Source organism: Dasypus novemcinctus, chromosome 23 (assembly GCF_030445035.2).
Source record: "Dasypus novemcinctus isolate mDasNov1 chromosome 23, mDasNov1.1.hap2, whole genome shotgun sequence".
In the NCBI taxonomy this organism is placed as follows: domain Eukaryota; kingdom Metazoa; phylum Chordata; class Mammalia; order Cingulata; family Dasypodidae; genus Dasypus; species Dasypus novemcinctus.
Window position 1 is genome coordinate 17288600 of NC_080695.1, and position 27688 is coordinate 17316287.

General features: G+C 52.1%; 1 protein-coding gene across 6 annotated transcripts in view; it reads right to left on the reverse strand.

Annotated features, from left to right (window-relative positions):
- Positions 1-25646, reverse strand: part of DTX2 (deltex E3 ubiquitin ligase 2) — a 36399-nt gene extending 10753 nt beyond the window's left edge. For 2 of the 6 annotated variants that reach the window (XM_023591424.3, XM_004448278.4), the window contains exons 1-4: positions 25527-25646; positions 12641-12996; positions 7805-8441; positions 3763-3863 (exon numbers count right to left, since the gene is read on the reverse strand). In XM_023591424.3, coding sequence (XP_023447192.2) covers positions 3763-3863; positions 7805-8441; positions 12641-12908 — 1006 coding nt within the window. In that variant the 5' untranslated portion in view covers positions 12909-12996; positions 25527-25646. Of the gene's footprint in view, positions 1-3762; positions 3864-7804; positions 8442-12640; positions 12997-14165; positions 14238-15152; positions 15174-22508; positions 23581-24133; positions 24299-25526 lie in introns of those variants that run through there. The other 4 variants (XM_071211175.1, XM_004448280.3, XM_004448279.5 and 1 more) reach the window with 4 other exon arrangements.
- Positions 25647-27688: the final 2042 nt, after the last annotated feature.

Consider the following 27688-nt stretch of genomic DNA (forward strand, 5'->3'; position numbering starts at 1 on the left):
CTCTGGACCCCGGGCCCCTCCGGCCTCCTCGACAAGGGCCCTGCACACGGCTCATGTGCCCAGCTCGGGGGAAGGAGCAGAGGCGGCCAGCAGCCTGGCTGGAGGCAGGCGGCGTGTCCCACGGCGCTGTGCCGGCCTTGGCAGCAGAGGTGGGCTGGCCACCGGGAGGCTCCTGCTGGCACCCCGGCTGCGTGCCCGTGCTTGCCCTCACAAGGTCGTTCCTGGGCTCAAAGGGGCTTCCCCTGGGAACCAAACTGCAGGTGGAGGGAAGGAGCAGCAGCACAGGCAGAGAGGGGTGAGCCTGGGGCCAGGTGCACTTCTCCCTAAGTTCCCTCTGCCTGGGACTCTTCGCCCCAATGTCTCCCAGTGCCCTCTCCCTAAGCATCACCTCAGCAGGCGGCCTCCCTGGCCCCCCACCCAGGACGGCCACTGCCCCTGCGCACCCTGTCCCCTCTGGCCTGCTTTGTTTTTCTCCTCAGCACTCCTTACCACCTGAAATTACTCAAGATGTGTTGATGACTGACTGACCCTCCCCCACCAGTTCCTCGAGGGCCAGGACATCCTCCGCTCCCAGCTCTGTCCCCAACATCTGGCAGGAACACAGGGACACATCCTGACCGCGGCTGGGCCGTCTCTGTCCAGGCCACCATCATCAGCGCCGAGGGGCTGGCCTGAACAACACTTGCACCCCTTGCACAGCAGGACCCATTCCTCCAAACGCAAGCCACAGACCAGCAGGGCAGCCACGTTTCAGCCCAGAAGCCTGCAGGGAACGCAGCCCCTGCTCCGGGGTCCACCTTCCATGGAAGACTTTGAAAATCCCCCCAGGCCCAACACATCACAGGAGCAGCACCCAGCAGGCAGGATGGAGGGGAAACACACCTACCAAGAGCAGACTGCCACATCCTCCTCCACAGCAAGGGCTCAGGGTCAGCCCCCCAGAGTTCTAACAGCCCAGAGCGCCACGGCTTTTCCATACCTGCCTAGGATGACGCCCCCGACGTGAAGAGCCCCTGGTGTGTGAAGGCACTGTCAGACTCTCATTTCCCAATTTTCAAACAGCCCCTTTCTGCCAGGCTTTCTTTCATCCAGTGACCAGGGCTTAGAGCCCCAGCCGGCTCCCCTTTCTTGCTGCCCCTGGTGCTGTGCCCTACTGGCTGGGCCGTCTCGGGCCGTGTAATGGGCAGACATGGCTTCCCCCTCCCATGGCAGGGTGGAGGCAGGCGGGCTGGGGCGTCTGGCCGCCTCCACAAGGCTCAGCCAGTCACGCCCAAGGGCTCATCTCACTGTGTTCCTGAATACACAATCCTGGCCCGGCTTGAGAAAGGTGCCCTTCCGGCCTGGCTCCCCACGGCTGTGCTGAGGTCCTCTCATTGCCTGGCACCCTGGACGAGGGTCCCCCCAAAAAGCACAGCCCACAGAACTGGGCTTCAGGGGAGGCGGCAGCCTGACCACGGCTCCAGTCTTGACTTCTCTATTTCCCAGAGGGAGGCCACGTTCCCAAACTCGCGGGGTCTGTTTCCCTCACCAGAAAAACGGAGGCTAAAGAACCCAGTGCCTCCAGGACTGCTCTGAGAGCAGAGGCGATGGCACCTTGAGAACAATCTGAGGGTCCTGCCTGGAGAGGGCCTGATCCTCGAGAGCAGAGAAGAGGGAGCGGGGCGGGGGGCACGCCCCTCAGAGCACTTCTGAGATCCGGCTAGCCCTGTCGAAGGCTTAGAGCTTGAATGCTATCGGACCCCGCCACAAAGGCTCACTGAAGCTGAGCAGGAGACCTGGGAGAACCGCCAGGCCTGTTCCACACGTGCGCACGCGGTCCACTCTGACCCACCTATAGCGTCTGATGCCACGAGAAGGCCCACGCTGGGCGGCGAGCGACTGACTCGTCCCCACACCTCTTGGCCCAGCTCCTGAAGCAGGTATGAGAGTCCTGGGGCAGGACGCCCCGCCAGGGGCTTTCCCGGCCCCTCTCCCTGGCCTTCTACCGCCTCTGGTTCCTTTGTGGACTCTCCTGCCGCCTCCTTAGTTGGGGCTGTCCCCCAGCATCCCACCCTGCTCCTCTTCCCACCCCACAGTCTTAGGCACTCCTGTGGCTTTCATTGCCATGGAACGCAAGGTCACCCAATGCCAGCCCAGGCAGCTCTTCTGAGCCCACAGCCAAATGGCCCTGCCTCCTGGACCGCTCCCTGCAGCGCCCCGTCGGCAGCCGGGGGCACGGCCCTGCCCCTGCTGATGCTCCTGCCACGCAGTCCGGAAGCAACAAAGGACATTCCCTGGTCACACGCCCGGCTCAGCCAAGTGCAACAGCAGTCTGGCTTTGAGGAAGGTATTTAAATTCTCCTCAAAGGTAAAATGGGAATAGTGATTCCTACACCTCACAGAGCTGTAAGGATGAAACGGTTTCACACAGAGACCAAGGCCTGCCTTCTCCCACCACCGGCGCAGCCTGCCAGGCACAGCTGTCCCAGCAAGCCTCCTTTGCTTCACTGTTCTCTCTACACCTTTGTGTAGATTTAAAATTTTCCATAAGTTAAAAAATAACCTTATGATCTTACTGATATGAGATAATTAGAATATACAAACTCAAGAGTCATAAACTGAAACACAATTTACCAGGAGCTGAGCAAAGGTAAGGAATGGGAGAGTAATGCTTCATCTGTTTGGGATGATGGAAAAGTTGCGGTAACAGGTGGTGGCAAAGGTAGCACAACATTGTGAGTGTGACAAATAGCTCTGAATGGTATAGTTTTAAGTGGTTAAAATGAGAAATTTTAGGTTGTATACATGTTACCAGAATAAACATTTTTTTAAAACCACAGTACTGTACAACACATAGGAACCCTAATGTAAACTATGGACTACTATTATTGTATAATTTTAATATGGATTCATCGATTGTAACTAAAGTACCATACTAAAAAGACGAGACAAAAAATAAAATTTTACACGCAAGGAGTGCGCCCCGTAAGGAGAGCCGCCCAGCACGAAAGAAAGTGCAGCCTGCCCAGGAACGGCGCCGCCCACACGGAGAGCTGACACAAGATGATGCAACAAAAAGAAGCACAGATTCCCGTGCTGCTGACAACAGAAGCAGACAAAGAAGAAGACACAGAGAAATAGAAATAAAAAAATAATAATAAATCCTAAAAAATAAAATAAAATTTTAAAAAGACAAAAAAACTCACAAAAATAAAAAGTATTATACCAATGCAAAATAACAAGGAAAACTGGGGGTGGGGGTGGGGGGGTGTACTTTCCGCATGATTTTTCTGCAAACTCCTCCAAAAAAAAAAAGCAGCCCTATAAAAGGGATTTTAAAATCAGCTCTAAGATGTCTGGTGTGTATGGTTCAAAAAAGGCCTAGGTGGACACGAAGCTACTCACTCAAGACATAACCACAGCCAATGTGGCTCTAGGAACCCCCAGAGGACACCTTTAAGTAAATGGCCAAAGCATTTCAGGATTGAAAAGTGACTTTTCAACAATAACAATATGGCACCAAACTTAAAAAGGAGAAGATAGGTCCACAGCAAGACACCCACCATCACCAGGCCCGACCCTGGCTAGTCACAGGAGGGGAGGCCCAGATGCACTGACCAGGGCTGACTTGTCACCAGAAAGGGGCACTGCTGCTCCAGTTTCCATTAGAACCAGCGGGTGACGAGGCCCCTGCCCCCACCCCACCCCACCCCACTCTCCCCTGCCCCCAAATCAAGCCCCGCTGGGCGCAGTTTGCTCCTGAACCCGGGGCAGGGCGCCTACCTGCGAGGGCTTGCTGGACCCTGCTGGGCTTTGGCATCTGCACGGGCACACTGGCGGGGACGCTCCCGGGGCTGCCGGAGGGACCGCTGGGGAGGGAGGCACTTGGGGAGAAAAGAGAGCACAGCTCAGTGTGAGGCGCTGACTTGGCAGACACAAGAGCTAGAGCAAGAAATACACTAAGCTGCGAGGAGGCTGGGGCTGCTGCGCCACGGCTGCTGCTTTGAGCCCGAGGTCTGGGGTTTTCTTCTCATTTAGAATGAGAGGTCCTAATGAAGAGGACCCAGAGAGAGCAGCAAGTCCAGACTGCACCACTCTCACACCCAAACTAACCCAGAGAACGGGAACACGGAAGCGACGAAGCCTGCCTCTGAGGAGCCTGGCCCACCTTCCCTTCCTCGGCAAAACTCGAGTGGCCTGGGAGGGGCCGGGAGACGCGGCCCTACAAGTTTCACTCAGTGAGAGGAAGGAACACTCAGCCTGCTGTAGGAGAGCAAGAATCAAACCTGACGCTGTCAGAAATGTTTCCTGAGCAATTTAAGGAGACTCTGAAGATAATTCAAAAGGAAGAGCTCAAAATACCTGGGGCTCCCTAACTTCATCCAAATGAGGGCTTGGCATAGCATCTGCGCAACGGAGAAATCCAGCAGGAGCTACTTGAACTAGTACTCAAAATCAGCATCACCCACCACGTGACAAATCACTACCACGACACCAATGTCTTGGGAACCTCTGGCAGCCCCGTGCACGACGAGCCCAAGTTCTGGAGTCTGAAGCCCGGCTTCTAGCGCCAGCTCCCCACTTAACACCGTGCGGCCCAGGGCACGCTGAGTCCCCTTTCTGCGCTTCAGTTCTGTCATCTGTAAGATGAAGATAACCCCAAAAGGCTCCCAGGGCTCAAGCTCGTGTCCAGCACACGTATCTGCTGTTACCCAGGACTCCATCGAGCAGCCTCCTGCAGGCCCTGCCCAAAGCTGGAGACCCACAGCAGTATCAGAGGAAAGGGAACTTCAGAAACTGACCAGGCCACCTCCTGAATCTTAGGAGACAGAGATGTGAAAGGGAACAAGGCCGACCCAAGGGCCTGCAGGGAGGCAGGAGCAAGGGGCTGCCTGGAACCCAGGACTCGAGCCATGCCAGCCCCAAGGCTACCCGGGGCCAGAAGGGACTGGCCGATGGCAGGGCAGGGTGCAGTGCCTTCAGAGGCAGGGGAGCGGAGCAGCAAGAGCACAGCAGACAAGAGCAGGCCAGGGGGGCCGTTCAGTGCCAGGGTGGAGCGCCCCTAGGCTGAACCACCTCACTGAGCCGCCACCCGAACCTGGTCATAATTGCCACCCCGAGTCTCCAAAACACTAAGCAAGGAGTTGCACCCTCTATTAAAGAAGTATGTGCAGGACATCTTGGAAGGTTTCCACCCAACGTGACTAAACTACAAGTTTTGTGCTTAAAGGGATACATTTCAGCTACCAGGAAATGTACTTACACCCGAGAGCTCAGTCACCAATGACGCACCTTCTCAACTTATTTCTGCCTCTTCAGAAAGCCTCCAGGGGGCACGAAGAAATTCCATCAGCCAATGTTTTACCCAGACTGAGTGAGAGGCGATTTAAAACCCCACAGGCAAAGAGATCGATAATAGGGTCTAAGGGGTATACGATTTCTCTTTTAGGAGTAGTGAAAATGTTCAAAAATTGATTGTGGGGATGAATGCGCAGCTCTGATTATACTGAGAGCCACTGATTGTACACTTTGGATAGACTGTACGATATGTGAATAAAACCATTTTTTTTCCCCAATTCCATGGGTTGCCCAAATTTTGATTTCACTCGCTCAAGGGGCATTTCCTGTGGTTACCAGTCCGGTCCACACAGTTGGCTTCCGGGTTGCCCCAGCCCCTGCCCTGCTGCCCTTCCCTGCCACGTCCACGGTAACTTCCACCTCACCCCACTGACACCCAAGTGGCTTTGAGAACTCTACTGTAGCCCCTGCGGAGAGTAAGGCGCCAAGTTTTCTCAATTCTCGGCAGCACCAGCCGGCTAAGAGGAGGGTTAACCAAGGAGGCCACGCTACAAATTGGGCACGGGCAAACTATTCAAACCCAGATGGGCTCGTGCCATTGGCACGCTGCCCTCCCGGCTCCTGAAAAGCTGGAGGACATGAAGATCTCCTGCTCCAGGAGGAGGCTCCTTTGAGGACTTTTCCACTAACAGAGCCAGCCGGCCCGGCACCTCCCAGCTCACAACGCCCGGCAGGCGGCAGCACATGTCCCAGCACGGGCGCCAAGCGGGCCTGGTCTGGCCACCTCCCTTGCTGGGGCCTGCCTGGCCTGCACCAGTCGGGTGGGCGCGGATCAGCAGTCTCTGCTGGCCCTCGGGCTAGGGGAAGGGAGATGCCAGAGAAATACAGGACAAAGGGGAGGAGAGGGGGAAGGGAGGGGAGGGGAGGAGGAGAGCCTGGTGGTCACCTGCCTCGCCCCTAGAACCCCAGCACGAGAGCTACTTAGAAGTTTGCCTGAAAATCCTTTCTGAGTGCCTAAGAAGCTCCAGTCCATGGGCAGCCATCCTGGGCCAGAGCCACAGCACACTTTGCTCTGAGAGAGAGTGACCCACACACTGAGGGCAGGTGAACCTCGCTGAGCCCCAGTCGGGACTGGGATGTCACAGAGCAACACCCCTGCTTAATTTCCATCGGCGTCTCCAGAGAGCACCCAGCTGGAAAAAGCTAGTTCCACGTGCCCCAGGAAGATCCTGACCGTGCCCCCTCCCGCGTCCTCGCCACGCCTCCAGCCTTCCTCGCTGCTCCACCTGTAAGAGGGGTCGAGAAGCCCCGTGCGTACAGCCCAGCCCTCCCCTGGGCTGCACCACGTGCTGGTTGTGCTGCCAACCCAATGGCCTCAATAGGCCAACTCTCCGTGGAACCCAGAGGCCAGCAGGAGGATCCCTGAAGTCACCCACGCAGGATCCGCAGCAGGGCCCGTGAGCCTGATGAATGGTGGCAATACGAAGGCTACTCAGAGACCCAGCTCAAAAAAGCACCTGAGGCCTAAGAAGCTGCCGGGGTGGACCCGGCCACGTTGTGAAGCTTCAGCCCTCAATATGGGGACAAGGAAGGGGCAGGGGGGACGGGGAGGGGGCAAGGGAGGATAGGGAGGACGGGGACAGGGCAGGGGAGCAAGGGGGCACCAAGGTGTTGACTGGCCACCACCAGCCTGAACCACCAAGATGCTCTCCTGCCTGCAAACAGGGCAGCCACAGGCCGCCCCCCCCCAGGCCCCACCCTCTCGGAAAGCAGCCTCTCCACACTGGCCAACACCCAACTCTCCAAGTGGTCTCCAAGCCCAGTGGTCTCAGCAACGACGACCAAGCAGCCCCCAGCCTCAGCCAGCTCGGTCACAGGCCCACAGCCAACCTGGGAGCGTTCACTCACGTGCTCGCTTTCAAACGTCACCTGGTCTGGACAGGGCCTACTTTCTCCTCATCTTTCTCCAAGCACAGAGAGCTCTACGAGGTGCCCCATGCTGTCCCCCCGGGCTCTGTCACCTGCTGCCAGCTCCTCGACACCCCGGGCTCCCAGCCCTCCCCTGCACTAGAGCGTGGACTGAGTGGTGAGGACTCCCTCCCGTCCTCAGTGCCTGGCCATGGGAGGAGCCAACAGGCAGGCAGTACTGACCCGTCTCCACATACACCGGCGCTGGCCACCAGGCACACAGCACGCTAAGCGGGTCTTAGACTCTGCTCTCTGGAGAGGGCCCTATGCTCATGAGTGAGTGAAAGCCTTACTGCTTTCAACCCCAGCGTGGCAACCAACAGGACTCAAGTGACCAGAGGTCGAGCAGGCGCCACATGACGAGACTGTAGTCAGCCATGAAACCGCAGCACCCCCGGGCCAAGTGCAAACGAGATGGCAAAATGAGGACACCCCGAGACAGGTGCCACATCCACAAAGATTTGGACAAGTCTTCCCAGGTAAGTGAAAGTAGGGCCAAAACCTGCGGCCGGGGTGAGCGGGGTAGACAGACCACTGGCAGTAGCAGATTAGCAGATACCTGGCTCCACCGGAAGTGGAGGGTCCTGGGGGTGGGTGCTGCAGGCCCACGTAGGAGAGGCTGGAGTGATAGAGGGGCTGGTTGCCCAGGGTGGGAGGCGCCCCGCCCCAGGGGCTGGTGGTGTTCAGCCTCGGTGCAGACCGAGCCCCCGAGAGTGAGGGCTTGTTGTACGGGGCAAAGGACTGGTGGCCCCCAAAGACGACAGTGGTCCTGTGGGGGGCCTGGGGGGCAGGGTACGCAGGAAGGTTGGTCATGGAGTGGCGGTAGCGGCCTGACACGGGGCCAGTTCCGCCGCCACTGAGGCACTGGTGGCAAGAGCAGGCGACTCCCGAGTGACCCGGCGGGGCAATGACGGTGGTCACCGGGTAGGCAGGTCCCACTTGGCGCCGCACGCTCCGGCAGAAGCTTGAAGTCTTGTTGGTCTGCGTGTGGGTGGCGTAGTTGACAGTGTAGTTGTACCCCAGGGAAGCCAAGTCCACGAGCTGGTTGCCCCTGGCCACCTGCTGCTCCAGGTAATCGCAGATGCTGGCTTCGTAGGCTGTCCAGGAGCCGTCGTCACTCAGCCACTCCCAGACGATGCCCCGACCCGGGGCCGAGTGCTGAGGGAACAGGTGCCTCCGCACGGCCCGCATGGTGCCTGAGTGGGAAGGAGGGGCACACACGACAGTTGGCCTGTTAGCCCCCCAAGAGCAAGGGCGAGAGCGGAATCCCTTATTCTACCGCCAGAATAAACAAAAGCAGCACGCTGCTATCCCATCTAGCGACTGGCACTGACTGTTCTTTCCAAATCTGGGGGTGAAGGGGAGGGCTCTCCAGAGGTGAAGAGACCAGGGCCCAAAGGCACCAAGTGGCTAACAAGGCTTTGTTAGAAGCTTTGCTCTAAGAACAGCAATGGGTCAGCCTCAATGAGGCTTTTTAAAATAATATTTAAAAAGGTGAAACTCAGGTATCCACATTTTAAAAATTAAAAACAAAAGAGTATAAAGAAAATCAAATCACCCATAATCCAACCACCAAGAGCAAAAGCACACAATATGTATTATAACACATTTCTCCCCAATGAATCTTCTAGGCACATCTATTTAGGTGGTTGAAAGTCATACTGAAAACATTTCCTGCTATTTTCATTTATTATGCTGTTTAAGTGTTTACTGTGTCTCGAAAATTTCGTAAAACTCATTATGAATTGTTACTTAATTCTCTCTCATATAGATGTCCCATTTGCTCTGGCTTCCCTATGATTGCTTATACTCTAATAAGCCAAACCTAAAGATCAAGGAGAAAAAAACAAACAACACTCAGGGCCACGCTTCTAATAGCACCTACCAACTACCTTCTAGCACAGGGGTTCTTAACCTTTTTTGTTCCACCGACCCCTTTGCCAATTAGGGGAAAACCACAAACCCCTTACTCAGTCCACACTCTATATTATTTAATAAATATATCACACACACCAACACATCCCCACAAGAATGCTTTTTTGAATTTCAATTCAAGCTCACGGACCCCTGGTTAAAAAATCCTGTTCTAACTGCTCTCCTACTTCAGCCCTTGCTGCCTCTCACCCCTTCCACCCTATAGCAGTTTGATATGGTTATGAATTCCAAAAACAGATACTGGATTATGTTTGTAATCTGGTCTGTACCTGGGCATGATGAGATTATGATTAGTCCCCACCCCTCACAAATAAAAGGCATGGCAAAGAACAGAGTTGGGGGTTTCTGAAGTTGGAGTTTTGATGTTGGAGTCTGATGCTGAAGACTTAAGCTGGAGCCCCGGGAAGTCAGCACACAGGGGAAAAAGAAGCCTGAGGAAGGAAGGAACCTTGAACCCAGAGAAAAGCAAGCCCTAGGTACATAAGAACCCAGGAAGCCTGAACCCTTGCAGACGTCGGCAGCCATCTTGCTCCAAATAGACTCTGGTGAGGGAAGTAACTTACGCTTTATGGTCTGGTGTCTATAAGCTCCTACCCCAAATAAATACTCTTTATGAAAACCAACCAATTTCTGGTATTTTGCATCAGCACCCTTTTGGCTAACTAACACAGAATTTGGTACCGAGGAGTAGGGAAGTGCTTTTGCAATTACTGAAATGCTGCAACAGTTGTATAAATGGGTAAGGGGTATTTTTTGGAGGAATGTGAGGTGCTTGATGGAAAAGGCCTAGATTGCTTTGAAGAGACTGTTGATAGCAATATGGGTGCTAAAAAGACTTTTTATGATGCCCTTAAAGTTAATGGTGAAACTATTATTGGAAACTGGAGGGAAGGTGATCTGTGTTTTAAAGTTGCAAAGACCTTAGCAAGGGTAACTCCTGGTGTTTTATGGAAGGCAGAATTTGAAAATGGCAAGCCATTTAGCTGAAGAAATTTCCAAAGTAAATCCAGAGAATGTGGTTTGGCTTCTGTTTGCAGCTGATATCAAAATGCTAAATGAACGAGATAAGCTGAGGACTGAACTGTTGGGCACAAAGAAACCAGAAACTGATTCTGGAAATTCCAAGCCTCTGGAAATCGAGCTTCCAGATGAAAAGTACCCCATGGGGGCACTTAACCAAACTAGGAACTTGTAAATTAGGATGGAAGATGCACTTATGTTGGAAAGACTTGTGGAAAGTCTTACAGTCTGATGGTTTGGACCCCTGCTTCCTGCATGCTAAACCAACAAGGTTTTTGGGAGAGCTGTATGAACAAAACTACTGTCAGCTTGGAATAAAAAGGACACGGACAGGAGAGACTGAAGGAGAAACAGCTTTAAGAGGAAAACCATGGAAGTTGAGATCTGGAATTAGGACATCACCTTGGGCCAAGAGAAGAATCCCACCCATGTGTACAGAGAGGGTAAGTTTGCCCCAGCAGTTGAAGAGGGTGGATGTTCCTGTCCGATATTCTGGGAGAGTTTTGCTGTCCCAGGGTACAGAGAGGGTGGTGCACATTCCCCAAAGATTAGGGTGGTTAAGGTCAGCACCCCACAGGTCTGAGAGGGGTGGACCTATCCCCCAAGAGTTAAGGAAGGCCAGGTGGTCAACTCGTTGCTCTGAGAGGGTTGAGCCTATATGCCAAAGCTTAAGGGGAATGTTGCCTTCATGTCACTCTACTAGGGGGGTTAAGACTCTAACTCAAAGATTGGGTAAGGTGTGGCAATCACCCCAACACTCTTGGAGGGTGAAGTCTGGAGCTTAGTCAACACCCAGATGCTTGATGAGGGTGGAACCAAGAAAATGGCCATTGGGCAAGCCTGTGGAAAGGGTGGGTCCCTATATAGCCCCAAGGAGAAGAAAACATCTTCTTAAGAATGACTCTCAGACTTTGAAATCAAATGGAGGATGCCCTGCAGGTTTACTGACTGTAGAGGACCTGTGACTCCTGTTTCCCTCCCAATTTCTCCTTATTGCAATAAAAATGTTTATCCTATTTGTGTATTTAAAACAAATTGTTTTGTAAGTTTCAGAGGTCTATAGCAGACAGGACTTTGCACCAAGACAAACTGTATTTCTTTAAATTAATTGTGATAAAATTTACTACCTGCATTTTACTAAAGATTTTTTTGAATATTGTAATATCTTTTTGGAATTCAGAGGGTGGAGTACAGCAGTTTGATATGGTTATGAATTCCAAAAACAGATACTGGATTATGTTTGTAATCTGGACTATCCTGGGCATGATTAAATTATGATTAGGGTGTTGAGTCCCCACCCCTTGGTGGGGATAAAAGGCATCACAAAGAACAGAGTTGGGGGTTTCTGAAGTTGGAGTTTTGATGTCGGAGTTTGATGCTGGAGCCCCGGAAGTCAGCACACAGGGGAAAAAGAAGCCTGAGGAAGAACCCAGAGAAAAGCAAGCCCTAAGTACATAAGAACCCAGGAAGCCTGAACCCTCGCAGACATCAGCAGCCATCTTGCTCCCAATAGACTTGGTAAGGGAAGTAACTGAAGCTTTATGGCCTAGTATCTATAAGCTCCTACCCCAAATAAATACCCTTTATAAAAACCAACCAATTTCTACTATTTTGCATCAGCACCCCTTTGACTAATACACACCCCAACAGCCTAAAGCCCTCTGCCCCAAGCTGAAGGCCCTTCCCGGGTCTGGGAGCCCTGCGCCCCCTGCCCCTCCCCCGCCTTCCTTCGGGTCTGTCTTCTGTCCCTCCTCAGTCACCTGGCCACCCCAGCTCACCTTCAGATCCACCCCGCTCAAGAACAAAGAATAAACAGACTTGCTCCTCCCACTCCCTGATTTATTTTTCCTCCTTACACTTACTGCTATCTAACACATTACACAATTTCTGTATTTCTCTTGTTTGCTTTATTTCTCAGTTGCCTGCAGATACCACGAAGGCAGGGACTTTTATGCATACCTGGGAGCAGTGAGGAACCGCCAAACTAGAGAGGGTGCAACTCTGGGAAGAAGGTGGTAGCCCTACGCAAGTGATACTCACCAAAACACATTAGAGATTTAAGAAAACAAAAACGAGCCTACACAAATGCAGGGGGGCTGAAGGAACCTGCCCTGGGTCCCACAGCTCGGGGTGGTGCGGCCAGAACTCAGCACCAGGCCCTCTTAAGCAGGGAGCACAGTCTTCACGACAGACTGCCTGCCCACAGAGCCCAAGTCTCTGCAGGTCGAGGGGTGAGGGGCTGGGAAGGCTTCCGAGCTGCGCTCTCAGAGCACCCTCTACCTGAAGGGGTACAGTCTGCACTGGGGGCTACCTGCTCTCATTCGCAGCAACTGCCTCACGACTGAAGCTCTGTGGCTCACTTCTGTAACCCCGACACCTAGCACAGCACCTGGCCCAAAGCAGGCACTCAGGGAGGTGCTAAAGGAAGGAAGTGTCTCACCGGTGTCCTGGCGGAACTGGGTCCAGCTGGGGAGGTCAATGATGTAAGGGGCCAGTGAGGGGTCCGCCTGGCCTAAGGGGATGCTGTGGCTCAGACTCCCCAGCCCGTAGCGCTGGCCCTTCTGCTGGACAAACTGCTGCTCGATGTAGCTGCAGACGGTGGCGCTGTAAGGGTGCCAGGTGCCCAGCTCGTCCTGCCACTCCCACACAGCCACGGCCACAGGCCCGGTGTACACCTGAGCCGGGGAAGGGCTTGGGGCCATGGCCATCTTCCCCAGACTCCCTCCGCTTTCCCAGTCGGCGTCAGACCACTGTGGGCTGGAGTCTCGGGGTCATGGCCCAGTGCCTCCCGCAGGCCTGTAAACGCAGACACAAGGCAGTTACCCATGACATCAGGGAAAAAAAGAAAGCCACGTTTCTCCACAGTCGCTTTTTTTCACAATGGCTTAATGACCTCATGAAGCAAGTGACTGGTGCTGGTTTCCCTGCTCTGACAGCCAGGAAGAATCCAGAGTCATCACACAGTCTACCCACTCTCAAATGTTTAGGAAGATGCAGGGGGGTAAATCTGAGGGTGCTAATCAGTAGTCCAGCTTCCACCTTTTTACCAGTAATTTCCCTCTGAACCAACTATTTAAGCTGATCCCTTTATACTGATGTATTTTCATGAGTCACCCCAAGTCCTTTGTGGGATGAGGCCATGATGACCCCTTCTACCTGGGTAAGGACATGACAGTTTTCAAAGCAGGTTTGTAAGATATGCATTTTCACTCCCATGCTAAGGATGAGAAGAAAACCGTGTCTCAGAAAGGTCCAGGGGGCTTCAGGCCCACCCACTGAACCAGAGGCAGAGGGGGACTCTCAGCACAGGTGCTGGCTCCTTCCACGTCCCCGGGCTGCCCCCAGCAGTACCACTGGCCGTGAAAGAAGCTCTACATCCACATTAAAAAGCCCCTGGATGCTGAGGCTCACCCTCTGCAGCCCTGTCACCTGTGCCCGGGGCGGCTGTCACTCTGGCCCCACCCCTCCTCCCTTGGTGAAGCCTATTCCTCCCTCAGGCTTGGCCTGGGGCACAGGGGGAAGCTTTCCCCGGCCACCACCGTCACACGTCAGAACTGCAGGGACCACACGTGTGGGCCCGGAGAGGCTCTGCGTCTCTGCCCCCACCAGACTGGAAGCGTTAGGAGGGCACAGCTGGGCAAGTCTGCCTCGTTCACAGCTGCTTCTCCAGCACCAGCACAGGACCGATGTGCAGTAAGTGCCGTGTAAGTATCAGCTCAAAGCATGGCTGAAGGAACGAGGAAGATGATTCCCCAACGTGCCCGCCGTTGCTTGGATGAGAAAAGCGGGCTGCAGGTGCGCCACCTCAGGGCCCCCCAGATCTCCGGCTCACAGAGAACAGGGACGGGGATTTTGGCGGCAAACCCCAACTGGGCTCATCTCCCTCCCGCGGAAAGCTTGACTGAGTGGTATGACTCCCACTTTGCCGACAAAGAAACCAAGTTTAAGGAGGTCAAGTGACTTACTCAGGGTCGCACACAGAGGAAGTGCAGGGTGGAGAGCAAACCCAGATCAATCTGGCTCCAACGCCCACTTTCCTAGAGAGGAAGGCGCAGCGTGAACCTCCCTTTTCCACCACAGGCCCCTCGCAGAGAGGAGGGGGAAGGAGAGGAGCCGCGCCTCCGCACGAGCGCCCTCGGCGGCCGCAACGTGCCCAAGCGGGACCCTGCCGCTCACATGGTCTGCTCCAATTCCCATGACCACCCCCCCAGGGACACATGATGCGTTTTATCTTCATTTTACAAATGAGGAAACTGAGACCCAGGCAGCTGCGGCCACCTACATATGACCACGAGACGAAAAACAAGGCTGGGCTTCCAGGCTTCCGCCACCCCTTCCACCAGGGGCTCTTGACCTTCTTTGTTCCACGGACCCCTGACCCAGTCAGGTGAGAACCGTGGACCTCTTCTCAGAATGTACAGAGATAGTTTTATGACACACAGCATCAGAGGTCAAAGAAAATAAAGATAAGCTGATTTTTCAATTGAAGCTCACGGACCCCCTTAAATCTTTCCATGAACCCCTGGCTAGGCATCCCTGCCTCGTACCACACTGTACCACACCATCAAGTTTCAATAAGAAAGCCAAGGCCACCTGCACGAGGAAGGTAGCCCTGGAGCAGCACGTGAAAACAAACAGGCACAGGCTCTGGCACCAATGCTACTGCCAGCTCGTTGTATCATCCTGATGAAGCTACTTGAGCTCTCCGAGCTTTCTTTGTTCCATTTTAAAAATCGACATCTGTCCTAAATGCTTTTCATGGAGATGAAGACAGAGAGGAGTGTAGAAAGCACCCGGCAGGCAGCAGATATTCAGCCAAGCTTGGCCCCCTTCCTTGTCGTCTACCTACCCACTCCACAAGTCTGAGCGAGGAGTGGTGGCAGAGGGCGATACCGAACCCCACAGCCTGAGAGCAGACGAGATAAGTCAGCTTACAATAAGCCTGAGCATACCTGTGGGTGCCAGGCCTGCCACCAAGCTGCCAAGTTTCTCCACCAAAAAAAAAGCATCCATCCCGACCTGGGGTGCCCTTGGGAAGGACGGACAGCTTAGCTCAGTGCCTGCAATTAGAAGTGAAGTCTCTGTAATCATATCCAGGCACAAATCACAGGGCTGCTTGTAAAGCCAATTCCTGCCAAGCCCTCACCTGAAGCCCCTGCCAGGTGTCACTCCTCTCTCGGGCAGGCAGGGCCTCCCCTACCATCGGCACACATGGTATATTTCAGCACGTCTACATGTCCCTAGATGAACCAACTCACAGAACTTGGCCAAACAGCCTTGAGAAACGCAGCCGAAACCTCAGTTACAGCTTGAGGGCCTTCGCGCTCCACGGGCTGAGGGCCCACCACGGCTAAGGAAAACACCACCCACAGGCCCCTCCAGGAAGGGCCACAGTCCCCACTCACACCCAGCTCTCCTCCCTTGGTACCTCATGTCCGGTCACATCAAATTCTAGCCTTTTCCCGCCTCGCAGCTGTGGATCCTCTTGGCCTCCCATCCTGCTCTCCCTACTCGTGACCCCGAGCAAACCTGCCTGCCTTTCCGGGCACAACCATGGCATCCCCTCTCCCCAGCCCTCGGACCCACACCAAGAGAAAGGGCGGCCTGCATCTCCTGCTGGACAGGAACTCCCTGCAGGCAGGGCTGTGGCTGCAGCTCCTCAAATGCCCCCTATCCCAGAGGGCCCGACACACCAGAGGACAAAGGGGAGGAGAACCTTCCACTCCAGGGGCACGGGGGCAAGTTGGGTCAATGCCCAGAAACACCCACTGGCGAGCCACGTGAACACAGCGATCACGCACACTCCAGCAGCCGGGCCAGTGCTTCCACCCGCCACGACACGCTCGGCCATCATTAGGCAGCAGTCCAAACACCTCTTTTCTTTCAACTCTTAATGAAGGGGGCTATTTGGGGAGTTTTTTGATGATAAAAATTATCATCATCACAATTGCCTAGGGGAAGCAAGCTTCAATCTGGAGGCATCAAAACACCTTACGAAAAGAAAATACACAAAAAAAGTGATAGTGTAGTCAGTCTGGAGACGGTCACAAGTCAGTCTTGAAAAGTGTTTATAGAAGGTGCTGGGACCTGAATGATGCTCATGACAGGTTAAAAGTCCGGGGGATGTAACCACGTGCCATCTTCTGAGCCCCTCTGAAGTGGCACACACCCTGCCTGGTGACTCTGCCATCCACCTCCACGGCCCTGAAAGAAAGGCCTGTCCCTGTTTACAGATGAGAAAATTAGGGCCCCCAGAATGAAGAATTCACCCCAGGTTAGACAATCTGTCAAACCATAGAGCCCGTGTTCTGTCTTACATAAACTCATTTTAAAAAGGCAGGAAGGAAACAAACTGTGTAAGTGTTAACAGGGGTGATGGAAATGCGGGTTATCTTTACCTCTTCCTGTACTTTCAAAAGTTCTACAATGGTCATATTACTTTTTATGATCAGAACCAAGTCTCTTTTTTTTTAAATATCAAGAACTTGGGGGGGGGGGACATCCTGCTTCCCTTTGCGCTCTAGCCACGTTTAGTTGCAAAAGCCTGTCCCAGCACCACAGCGCTGAGGCACGAGAGGAGTGCAGCTGTTGGCTCGAGGAGGCATTTCCACACAAAAGGAACAAAGCACATGTATCCAAGAATCCTTCTATCCCCAGAGGAGCTGGAAAAGCCTTAGACATGATGTGAACTGGCAAAAGAATCTGAGCAAAAATCACCCTGCCTAATTGTGAGCCTCCGGGGGATTCCACCAGAGCTGGCAGCCTCTGGGAAGAAGGTTGAGCATGGATTTTAAACAGGTAAGGCAGGATCATGGCAAACTACATGCAGCTGCCAACTCGTGCAAAGTCCATGGCACCCCCCGAAGCCTACTGAATGAAGTAGGTGACATGGGCTAGGGCACAGCTCAAGCTGCAATCTCACTGCCTCAATGATGGCCTCCCTCCGCACCGTCCCCAGGGGAGACGAAGACCGCCAGAATCCTGCCCTCACTTACGCCTGCGAGCTGCAGGGAAGAGGGTATGGGGCACTCTTCATGGGGCGTCTCCACTCAGTCCCCCATGGGCTCTGTGGTTTGGGACAGTCACTGCCTCCCCCTGAGCTCTAAGAATCAGGTAGGTGGAGAAGCCTTTGCCAAATGTGATCATATGTTGCCCCTCAACATGTACGATACAGACTCGCAGGTACTCTTTTTTCGGGGGGGGGGGGGGGGGGGAGGGAGCATACTGGGGCCAGAAATTGAACCAGGGACCTCGTATGTGGGAAGCTGGCGCTCAAGCACTGAGCCACATCCTTGGGTTGGGTTTTTTCCATTTGTTTTGCTTGTTGTTTTTGTTTTTAGGATGCACCAGGAACTGAACCTGGGACCATGCATGTGAAAGGCAGGTGCTCAACCACTTGAGCCACATCTGCTCCTTATAGGTGCTCTTCCCTACACAGAGGAGGGCCGCCATTCCTTCTTCTCCTCCATGAAGCTCCTTTGCAGAACAGGAGAGCTGAGGCCTGCGGACTGGAAACCAGTGAGATTGGGGGATTCCTACTGCCCCTTCCTGGTTCTGGTTCCGCAAATATGTTTGGCACCTCTGGATTTCTCTACAGGCTCAATCTTCCAAACTCAGCCCACCTCACTCTTCGAGTCCTATATTCTAAGCTGCCTCTCTTTCGGACCTTTTCCAAAATGCATAGGCCTTAAACTCCACACCCTACATACACACCACTGACACTGTGAGCCTGACCTGTAAATACAGCAGATCTTCAAAGATCTCTTTCAGTGCAGTCGCCCAGGGCACTCCCGAAAGACCTGGGAAAGTCAAGTCCTGCGTATGAACACGTTAAAAAAAAAATCTATTCCACTAGAAATTTTTTAAGCAACAATGGAATACTATTTTTTGCCTATCATATTATTAAAAATAACTTATTACAATACTCAATGCTAGCCAGTATACCGAGACTTCATACTGCCAGGAAGAGTAAAAGCCTTCTAGAAAACAATTTGGTAATATATATCAAGAAGTTTAAAAATGTTCACCTCCTTTGACCCAATAATTAAGAATCTATCTTAAGAAAATTAGAGGGAAGCGGACTTGGCCCAGTGGTTAGAGCGTCTGTCTACCACACGGGAGATCTGAGGTTCAAACTCCGGGCCTCCTTGAGTTTGGAGCTGGCCCACGTGCAGGGCTGATGTGCGCAAGGAGTGCTGTGCCACGCAGGGGTGTCCCCGCGTAGGGGAGCCCCACACGCAAGGAGTGTGCCCCAAAGGAGAGCCACCCAGCACGAAAAAAAGTTCAGCCTGCCCAGGAATGGTGCCACACACACAGAGAGCTGACGCAGCAAGATGATGCAACAAAAAAGAAACACAGATTCCCAAGCCACTGACAACAACAGAAGCCGACAAAGAAGGACATGCAGCAAATAGACTCAGAGAACAGACAACTGGGGCAGGGGGGCAGGGAGGGGAGAGAAATAAATAAATCTAAAAAAATAAAGTGCCTAGTCTATTAAAAAAAAAGAAAGAAAATTAGAGAAAACTTCTACATAAAGATATTCACCATGGAAACAGGTGTGACTTAACGGTTGAGCGCCTGCTTCCTATGTACAAAGTCCTGGGTTCAATCCCCAGTACTTCCTAAAAAAAAAAGTTATTCACCATTGCACTATGTCAACTATGTAAAAGAAAGGCACAGAGAAACAACAGAAATGTACCAAAATGTTAACAATGGCTGCCTCTGAGTGGAGAAGCTATAGGAGACCTTTTGTTCTACTTCTTGAAGTATCTGAACTTTCCACATTTTCTCAAGTATTACTTCTGTTACCAAGAAAAGAAAAAACTCTTTAAAATGCAATGTCTAATAGAACGTGAATATCAACCAAACCGGCACATCATTACCTGGCCTCGTTACATGAGAGAGCTGCGAGAGGGAGCTCACTCATCGCCATGGCACCTCCCTGCCAACAGACACGTAACTCCCCTTACCCAGGTCCCAAGAAAATGCCCAGAACAGACCATCCAGGTGCCTGAGCTATTAACACTATCCCGTGAGAGCAACCAGACAGAGCTTTTGTCTTGAAAAAGAGACTACTAGAGGCACCTGGCCTTACTAGGCTTCTGAGAGATGGAGGGAAACCCAAGCCATTGGTCCCCTGCACACCAGGCAGCTGGAAGGGAACTGGCAGCTCCTCTCCTGGCTGGAGTCCAACTTGAGCCCTCCAGGGGCAGATCAGAACAGAACCTTCCAAAGGGGGCTGAGAAAGCCAAGGGCAGGCAGGGCACCAGCTGCCTGCGAGGGACTTGTGGGTGATCTCCGCTGCCAGCACCAGGAACTGCGGCTCTTTTGTCACCAAGAGCAGCCTGACCACCCAAAGCTAGCCGGGGCTAGGCCCCGGCCTGGGGCCACCGGGGCAGAGTGGGGAGCAGCGGAAGCAGTGCTGCTAGGGAGAGGACTAGTAACAATGGCAATGGCCTCCATCAGCGTGCAAACTGCGCCAGGCACGGTGCCCAGGATTGCAGAAAGTATTCTGCTCAGTCCTCGCCATCCTGGTATTATCCCCAGGATTATCCCCACTTTACAAATGAGAAAAGCAAAGCAAAGGGAGATAAGCAACTTGCCAAGAATACACCGATACTAATGAGCCAAAATCTGTTCCCAACGTCCTTGTCCGTAGCCACCAGTGCAAAAGGGATAACCTGATGCTGGACAAATTGGCCTGCAGACGTGTTTGCCTGGCCTACACTGTTTTTATTTTTGTAAGAGCCAGTGTTTTAAAGTTGGAATATTTGCCATGGAAAAAAGTCTAGATTTCCAGCTTCTCTTGAAAACCTAAAAGCTATGGCTACACTTATGGGCCTGCCCTAGATTCATGAGTCCCCCAGCACAACTGGCTGAGCCAGAGTGGTGGCTGGTCACCCTCTCCAAGGTGCCAGGCACTGCCACTCCCTACTGCAGGGCTTGCCAACTTCTCCTGTGAAGGGCCAGAAAGCAAATGGTTTAGGCTTTGTGGACCACGTGCAGTCACTGTCACCAGCACTTGACTCTACTGTAGAAAGAAAGTAGCCACAGCCAAGATGTAAACTAGTGAGCATGGCTGGGTCGAGAAACAACCTTTTGAACAAAAATCTGGCAATGGGCTGGACTTGGCCCAGGGGTCATAGTTTACCAACCCCTCCCCTACTGCCTCTCCAACATTCACCACTCCCACAGTCCTACGGTTGAGAAATACTTCTCTAAACCCAAAGAGCAGGAGTGAGCTGATGCCTCTGGTGAGCTGATGCCTCTGGCAAGCCTGACACGCCCTGCCCTCTGCAGACATGTCAGCCTTTGCCCAACACCTGAAGATGAAACACAGCGCCCCAGAGCACAGCAGGTGGCATGTCAGGGCCCACTCTCAGGTACCCCGACAGCTTCCCAGAGCCACACCAGGAGCTGAGCGGATACTTTCTCTGCAGCAGAAAAAAGGGCTCAGCCTATGTCTCTTCCCTTTCTACACACATCCCAGATCCACTCACCTGTTCCCACAGCTTTAACAGCCTCCTGCCCACAGATCACCCAACTCTGCCTTTGCTATATGCCCTGCCCCAGCCCCTCGAACCTTCTGCTCCAGCCACATGGACCGCCTTGCAGTGCCCAGAGTTGACTGGGCTGTTTCTTGCCCCTCACCCCTCACTGAGAAGGTCCGTGCCTACCTGTCCACTTACTCATGTAGTTAAGTGCAGCTCGAGACAATTTGTTTCGTGAAGTCTTTCCTATACTCACTCTTTCCCCTCAGGGGAGAAATGGTGGCATCTAACCCTCAAGGGCCATGTGACACGCGAGTACGATTATCCGTCTGTCCCCTCTACTACAGCATAAGCTCCTTAAAGGCAAAGCTTATGTTCAGGAAAAGCTGTTTTAAACAAGACATGAAACAATGACTAGAAATGAAAAAATAAATTTTACTATGTTAAAATTAAGAATGGTTAATCATCAAAAGGCACCTTAAAGAAAGCTGAAAGACAAGTTAACTAGCTGGGAGAAGATACTTGCCATACACAGAAAGGATTCTAACCAAAGAATATAAAGAGCTCCTACAAACTAATAAAAACGTATTTTTAAAGTTGGACAGAAAAACTGGCAAAAGACATGACCAAATATTTCACAGAAAACACATACGGACAATGTCAAGGTTCAGGGACGTGGAAATCAAGATCCCAAAGATCCCATTTTATACCCATTTGATGGGCAAACATTTTTTAAATGTCCATCAATAGCAAACATTGGTGAAAATGTGGAGCAATTTGAAGTCCCGTACACGGCTGTTAACAGGGGCGTAAACTGGTACAACTCCTTCAGGAAACAGCTGGGCAACGTCTAAAGGTGAGCATTTATTTACCCTACAATCCACCAATGCCACCCCTAAGATTATACCCAAAAAGAATTCTTGCACATGTACATGGAGAGATATATGAAAATATTCAGGGCGGGAGGCTCACAATAGCAAAAACAAAACAAAACAACAACAACAACAACCAAAATCAATGGAAGATCAGGTGTATAAACTGATGTATCCGCAGCATGGAATATTATTCAGCAGACAAAACGAATGAGCCATATGATGTGCAATAACATGGATAAATCTTAGCAATGTAATATTTTTTACTTTCTTTAGAAATACACACAGATATGATAAAACTATATAGGAAGTGGAGGGATGATGGTTACCCCAGATGGGAAGGAGAAGAAAGATCAACGATTAGTTTTCTCCTCTAGTTTCAAGATCCTGGTTTTTGTTTTGGGTAGGTGGATCACAGAAGCTTACCACATTATTAAAAGTGACCTACCAAAAAAAAGAAAAATAACTTACTAAATAAGTAAAAGGAGGTCCCCACACTGAAGAGTGCGTATTAACCTAGTTCTCTGTACCAGAGGCAAAAATGAACACAAACACAAAAAAAAGACTGTTTAACTCCAAGCAAGAGCCCTGGCAGTAAGCATTTGTGGAATGAATGAATGACTCTTCTCCCCAGTGCACAGCCCCATTTCCTATTGGACTTTCATGTACCTTGGCCATATCTGAAGCCAAACTCATCTTCCTTCCTAATTCTTCTTATCCTTCTGGATTCCCTGGCTCTCCATCCTGCCCCCCACTCCCAAGCAGTCGGAAGTAGGGGGGACAGAGAAAAACCTGGGATTCTTGCTCCTCCTCCACCTTCTCCCCACAGCCCAGCAGCTGCCCCAGCCTGTGCCCTCCTCCCCTCAGACTACCCCCCATCCACATGCCCTCACCTCCTCAGCCCACACCGCCAGCATCGGGCTGGGACCTTCACACCCCTCACCTTGGTAAGTCCTCCTGCCCAAATGGCTTCTCCAACTCCTCTCTCTCCTCCTGGTCCACTCACGTACAGGCAAGATCAAGGTTCCAACCCTGTCTACTCCACACCTCCCCGGGACCTCCAGAATAAACTTCAAAGTCCTCTGGTGGATATTCAGAGCCCTTCACAATCTGGTCCCTCCCTCCCTGCCAACAGTACTTTCAGTTCCCTTGTTCAACACCTCCCTTCTCCCCAATCCCTGCAAGAGAGTTTAAGCTACAACTTGCTTAAACTCCGGGGTAGACACATCATATTCATCCAGGGTTTCCCCACGCCCATGACTCTGTTCTACCCAGAGCTCCATTCACCTGACCACCCGTCCTCACCTCACCCATACTTTCAAGGCTGAATTTAAACAGCGCCTCTATGATGCCCTGATGGGTGCAAGAGAAAAGTAAACACAATTCTTTATTTCATTTTCTCTCTTCAACAGGACCTTGAGCAACTTGACAGCAAATCTCACGTCTGTGTCCCCTCTACCAGAGGCTGGCATGGTGTGAGGCGATAGTCAGTGAGACAGGTGAAAGAAGCAGAGAGATGAAGCACACAGTTTAAAAGCTAAGAGAATAATCTAGTCTAGTCCAGTCCCGCTTCTCAGTGGGTATGCTTTCAGAATACACCATGGGGAATTCTCTTCAAAACCCTTCCGTGTCCCACTCCCTAGAGCCTTGGCATTGCCACAGTCTGCATTAGCTCTCTGCCCACCTTTCCAGCTTCCTCTACCCAACACCCACCTCTTGTCATTTCTGCCACACTGAACTGCTTTCAGCACCCCAGAAGCACCATGTCGCTTCCTGACTTTGCACTTGCAGAATCCTCTACCAAGCCACTTTCCCACACTTTTCTAAGTCGTCCTCTCCCTTCAACACCAACACTCCCCGGGCTTTCACCTCGTACAAGAAGATTTCCTAGGGAGCAGATGTGGTTCAAGCAGTTGAGCACCTGCTTCCCACACAGGAGGTCCCAGTGCCTCCTAAAAACCAGAACAAACAACAAGCAAACAAACAAAACAACTTAGAAGAGCCAATATGGCTCAGCGGTTGAGTGCCGCCTTCCCATATACAAGGTCCCAGGTTCAATCCCCAATCCTGGTACCTCAAAAAAAAACAGCCTTCCTGACCCTCCCTCCTCTACCCTGTGCTTCCCCCACCTCCAGGTGTACCACACTGACAACACTTGCCACTGACTGTTGGCTCTCTGTCTTTTCCAAACCATGAGCTCCCAGAGAGCGGAGATCTTGTCTCTCACCACTGTCCCGCCAGGACTGAGAACATGCCAGACACAAAGGAGGCACCCAGTAAAGGTTAATGTGACAAAAGAAAATTTTCCAGGTCAAATGCAGAAATCATGACATATGTCTTTCATCCCATAAGGCATGTCTTAAAGTGGAAAGCATCCTCTAAGACTGGTTAAACAGGAGAAGCAGTTGGCAAGAAACCACTTTAATTTGAGACCGTGGTAATCAACTATCAACTCCCAGAGCCCCCTCTCATCCTGGAGACCTCAAATTCCACCTTCCCCAGTCCCCCACCTTCTCTATTGAAAACCAGATTGGGAAGGCAACAAAACAAAGTCCCCGTGGCTCTCACCTTTTTTCTCTGGAGAGCTGGTAAAAACTGTCTCTTTTTGATAGTGTCACCAGATTGTTAAGCGGAATGACTTGTTTGAGTTCCCATCTTGATAGCAAATGTAAACAACAAAAACTGGGCAAATCTGAAAGGCTTGCTGATTCAGCAACACAATTTCCAAGGCACCTTTGCCAACAAGGAAGATGATGATCAGGTTTTAAAATTGAGAAACAGCAGTTAGTGAAATCAAATGCACAGATGTTGGAGCCACGTGCTGCAGCTGGGGACTGGAAACCACCAGATTTATTTCCCAATACAGCCTGGGAAGCAGAAGGTACAACAGTCTCCCTCCTCCCTCTCAACAGTTAAGGAGATAGTTAAAACACACACACACACACAATTTTATACCCGAGCCACCTCAGAGAGAGGCCTAAGAGGACTTCATAAGCCAGGCTGCAAGGCAGGCATCCAGAAAACCAACATACCAGAGAGGAGAAAAGTTTGGCCAAGGTCACACAGCAAATTGAACAAGAGGCCTAATTACTTGATTTAGCCTACCAGGAATTCAACCTCTTAGAGAGGCTAGCGGGGAGCAGGTGTAGCTCACTGGTTGATTGACTGCTTCCCATGTATGAGGTCCCAGGTTCAACCCCCAGTACCTCCTTCAAAATAAAAAATAAAAATAGAGCCTAGGATGGCAGGCAGAAATGTTTTGAGTTTCTTAAGGGTCCAAGTGTCTGTATGCGCCCTATTTCCTGTTGGCACTGAGGAAAGTGGAACCAGTGTGGAGGACAGCAGCTGACTGAGAAAGGCAGATTAAAGGGGAGTTCCAGAAAAAGGAAGAGTCTTTTAAATCCTCTTCAGCATACATTATGCACCTCCCAAAAGTAACTCAAGGCCCCAGAAAACAGGAGCTTCCAGAAAAGCGCACCGCACTTGAAAGGAGGGAAAGTGTGGACAAACTCCTCCGAAGCACAGCCCCAGTCCCCAGTTTGTCCTTCACCTGGAGAAAGAACTCAAACCCTACCCAGGCTGCCTGGTGGCGACATCACCGCAGCCTCCTCCAAGGTCCTGTGGGAAAAGGGGAACACTCCTCCCGACGGACCCAAACTTCCAAGGTCTGCGCCCTTCCCCCTGCTAGCCCTTCAACTTCCACCCAGGCGTCCACCCTACCACACCCAGCTCTGTCCTAAGCTCCCAGCGCCTCCCAACTCCCTCAACTTCACCTCCCGGACCCCGGCCCAGAGAACAGTCCCCCAATCGTCCCAGACCTCACCCCAGGGCTCTCCTCCGGCCCCGGCCCAGCCCTCCTCACTCCCACGCCCGCCCCCTTCCGGTCCCAGCTCGGCTCCGTCCCCCGGTCCCCGGGACCCCAGCCCTGGCGACGAGCAAGTGGTCGGCCCGGCCCTCTCACCGAGGCTGAAGCGGGCGGGGGGCAGGCTGAGCTCGCCGCAGCACTCGGGCTGCGGATCCGGCTCTAAGGAGGAGGCAGCCAGAGTGAAACGGCGTCGCAGCTTCCGAGCGTCCCAGTACGCATGCCCGCCACCGCGGCCTTCTGGGAAATGTAGTTCCTGCGGGGCAGGTGGGCGGGACGGGGCTTCCGAGGGCGGGGCTGAACCCAAGCTTCACCTGCTCAGGTGTTATGTGTTCTTCCTTTGTTTATTCGCTCATTGACTCACTCCTTCATTAATTCACCGACTCATTTTAAAGAATTGTTACCGGCTCTACATGGTTCCACGCCCTGTACTGGGTATAGGTTCTTAAAAGTTAAACCAGAAACTTCATTTCTTTCCTAGGAAAGCCTCATATCTACTTGGGGAGAAGGACACTTAAACACTGGGGCAGAATGTTTGGTATGGAGAGGAGGCTGAATGACATCATGATGGACTTGAAATGCCAGGCGAGGAATTTGGGTACCTGTAGCCAATGGAAGGATTGAAGCAGGGAAATGCCAGGATCAGCACTACATTTAGAAAGAAAGGCTGTGTGATGGGTGGAGGAAGATTAGAGGGAAGGAGAAAGGAGGTAGCTCTTCAGAGGCTGTTGCCGTAGACCAGGTAGAAGATGATGGCAGTCTGAAGCAGGGTGGTGACTCTGGGGATCTCAGACCTCCTTTGAAAAGGTAAAGAAGGCTACTCCCAGGAAAATGCTCGGCTGTGAATGTTCCCACACTAGGACACACTTTGCATATCATTTCAGGGGGGTTAGGGTCCTCTGAATTCCGGCCTCACAGTTAGGCATCCTTATCTAACCTAATGATGTTCATGTCAGGGATTTAAGGTGACCACAGGAGATGGAGGATGTCTCTTCAGTTCAAAAATTTCATTTTATAGAAGAGGAAACTGAGGCCCAGAGAGAAGTTGTCACTTGCTCAAATGAGTGAAGAAAGAGAGGGAGAGCCTTGGCAGCCCAGCTTCCAGTACCCTAGGCCAAGACTCTTTGCAACATGGCAACTAACGTAGGGAGGCATAGGCCTTATGTCCAGGGAGGGGGGCACCAAAGTCAGATATGCCCAATTCAACCCAGAGCCAGCCCTCCCTTGGAGAACGAGGTGTACCATTCTACCTGCAATTTATTCTAGGAAACTCCAGGGCCGACACATAAGGGCAAGAACAGTTCACTTCCCCTCTGAGAGCTTCAGTTTTCTCAGCCATACCCATCTATAACATTTCTAAAGAACTTGGTGTGTGCCAAGCACTGGACCAGGGGAGCCCAGTGTGGATGATGTCCAGGAAGCCACAGGGAACGTCTCAGGAAAGAGGGGCTCTGTGTGTCAGACACGCCTGAGAGGGCCAACAAGCTGGGCCAGGGAGGGAAGCCTCCACTAGAACCCAGGGTTCCTACCTCCCAGCTCTAATCTGCCAGCTGACTTCAGGAAAGGTCCCAAACTTCAGACTTAGCTACAGGGAAGTCATTGGTGGTCAGAGAGCCATTTCCATGCAGCAGGAGGAGCTCAAGCAGATGTCTATGGGTTTGTGGGGTTGCGAAGGTTAGGAATGGAGTCAAAGGACCAAAGAAGGCTCTTCCAAGAAAAGTCCTGGTATTCCCAGCATGTGGTGGTGGTGGGGGGTGGCTCACAGATGACAGGCACACTGGTGGAATGCCACTCACATAAGGTTGCCCATGACTGTGGGTGCCTGGAAGGACATTAGCCAATCTGGTCACATCCCAGAGGCAGATGGCAGGTGATTTTTACTTTCTTTGTGTTTTTTCTGTGTCATGTAAGTGTGTCATAATGAATGGGCTCCATTTTTATAACCTGAAAATAAAGGCTATCTTTATTTAGGAAAAAGAGAGAATTCTGGTTGTGAAAAGAAGCAAAATAGGGCAGCGGCAAAAGGGGAGAACAGGAGATGTGGACTTTTATTTTGGGGGAGGGAGAATGCTGAGTGTGTTATGTGCTGAGGCTACAGCGGGCAGTCTGTCGGGAACCTGGGAACTTGAGAACTGACCTTTACGCCAGTATACATAGCAAAGGACAAAAATGACTTGCATGCCCAGCTGGGTAAATAACCCTGTCACACCAGGTAGCTCTTGAAAGAATGAGGAAGACTCACCAGTGCCCCCGTTTGGGGA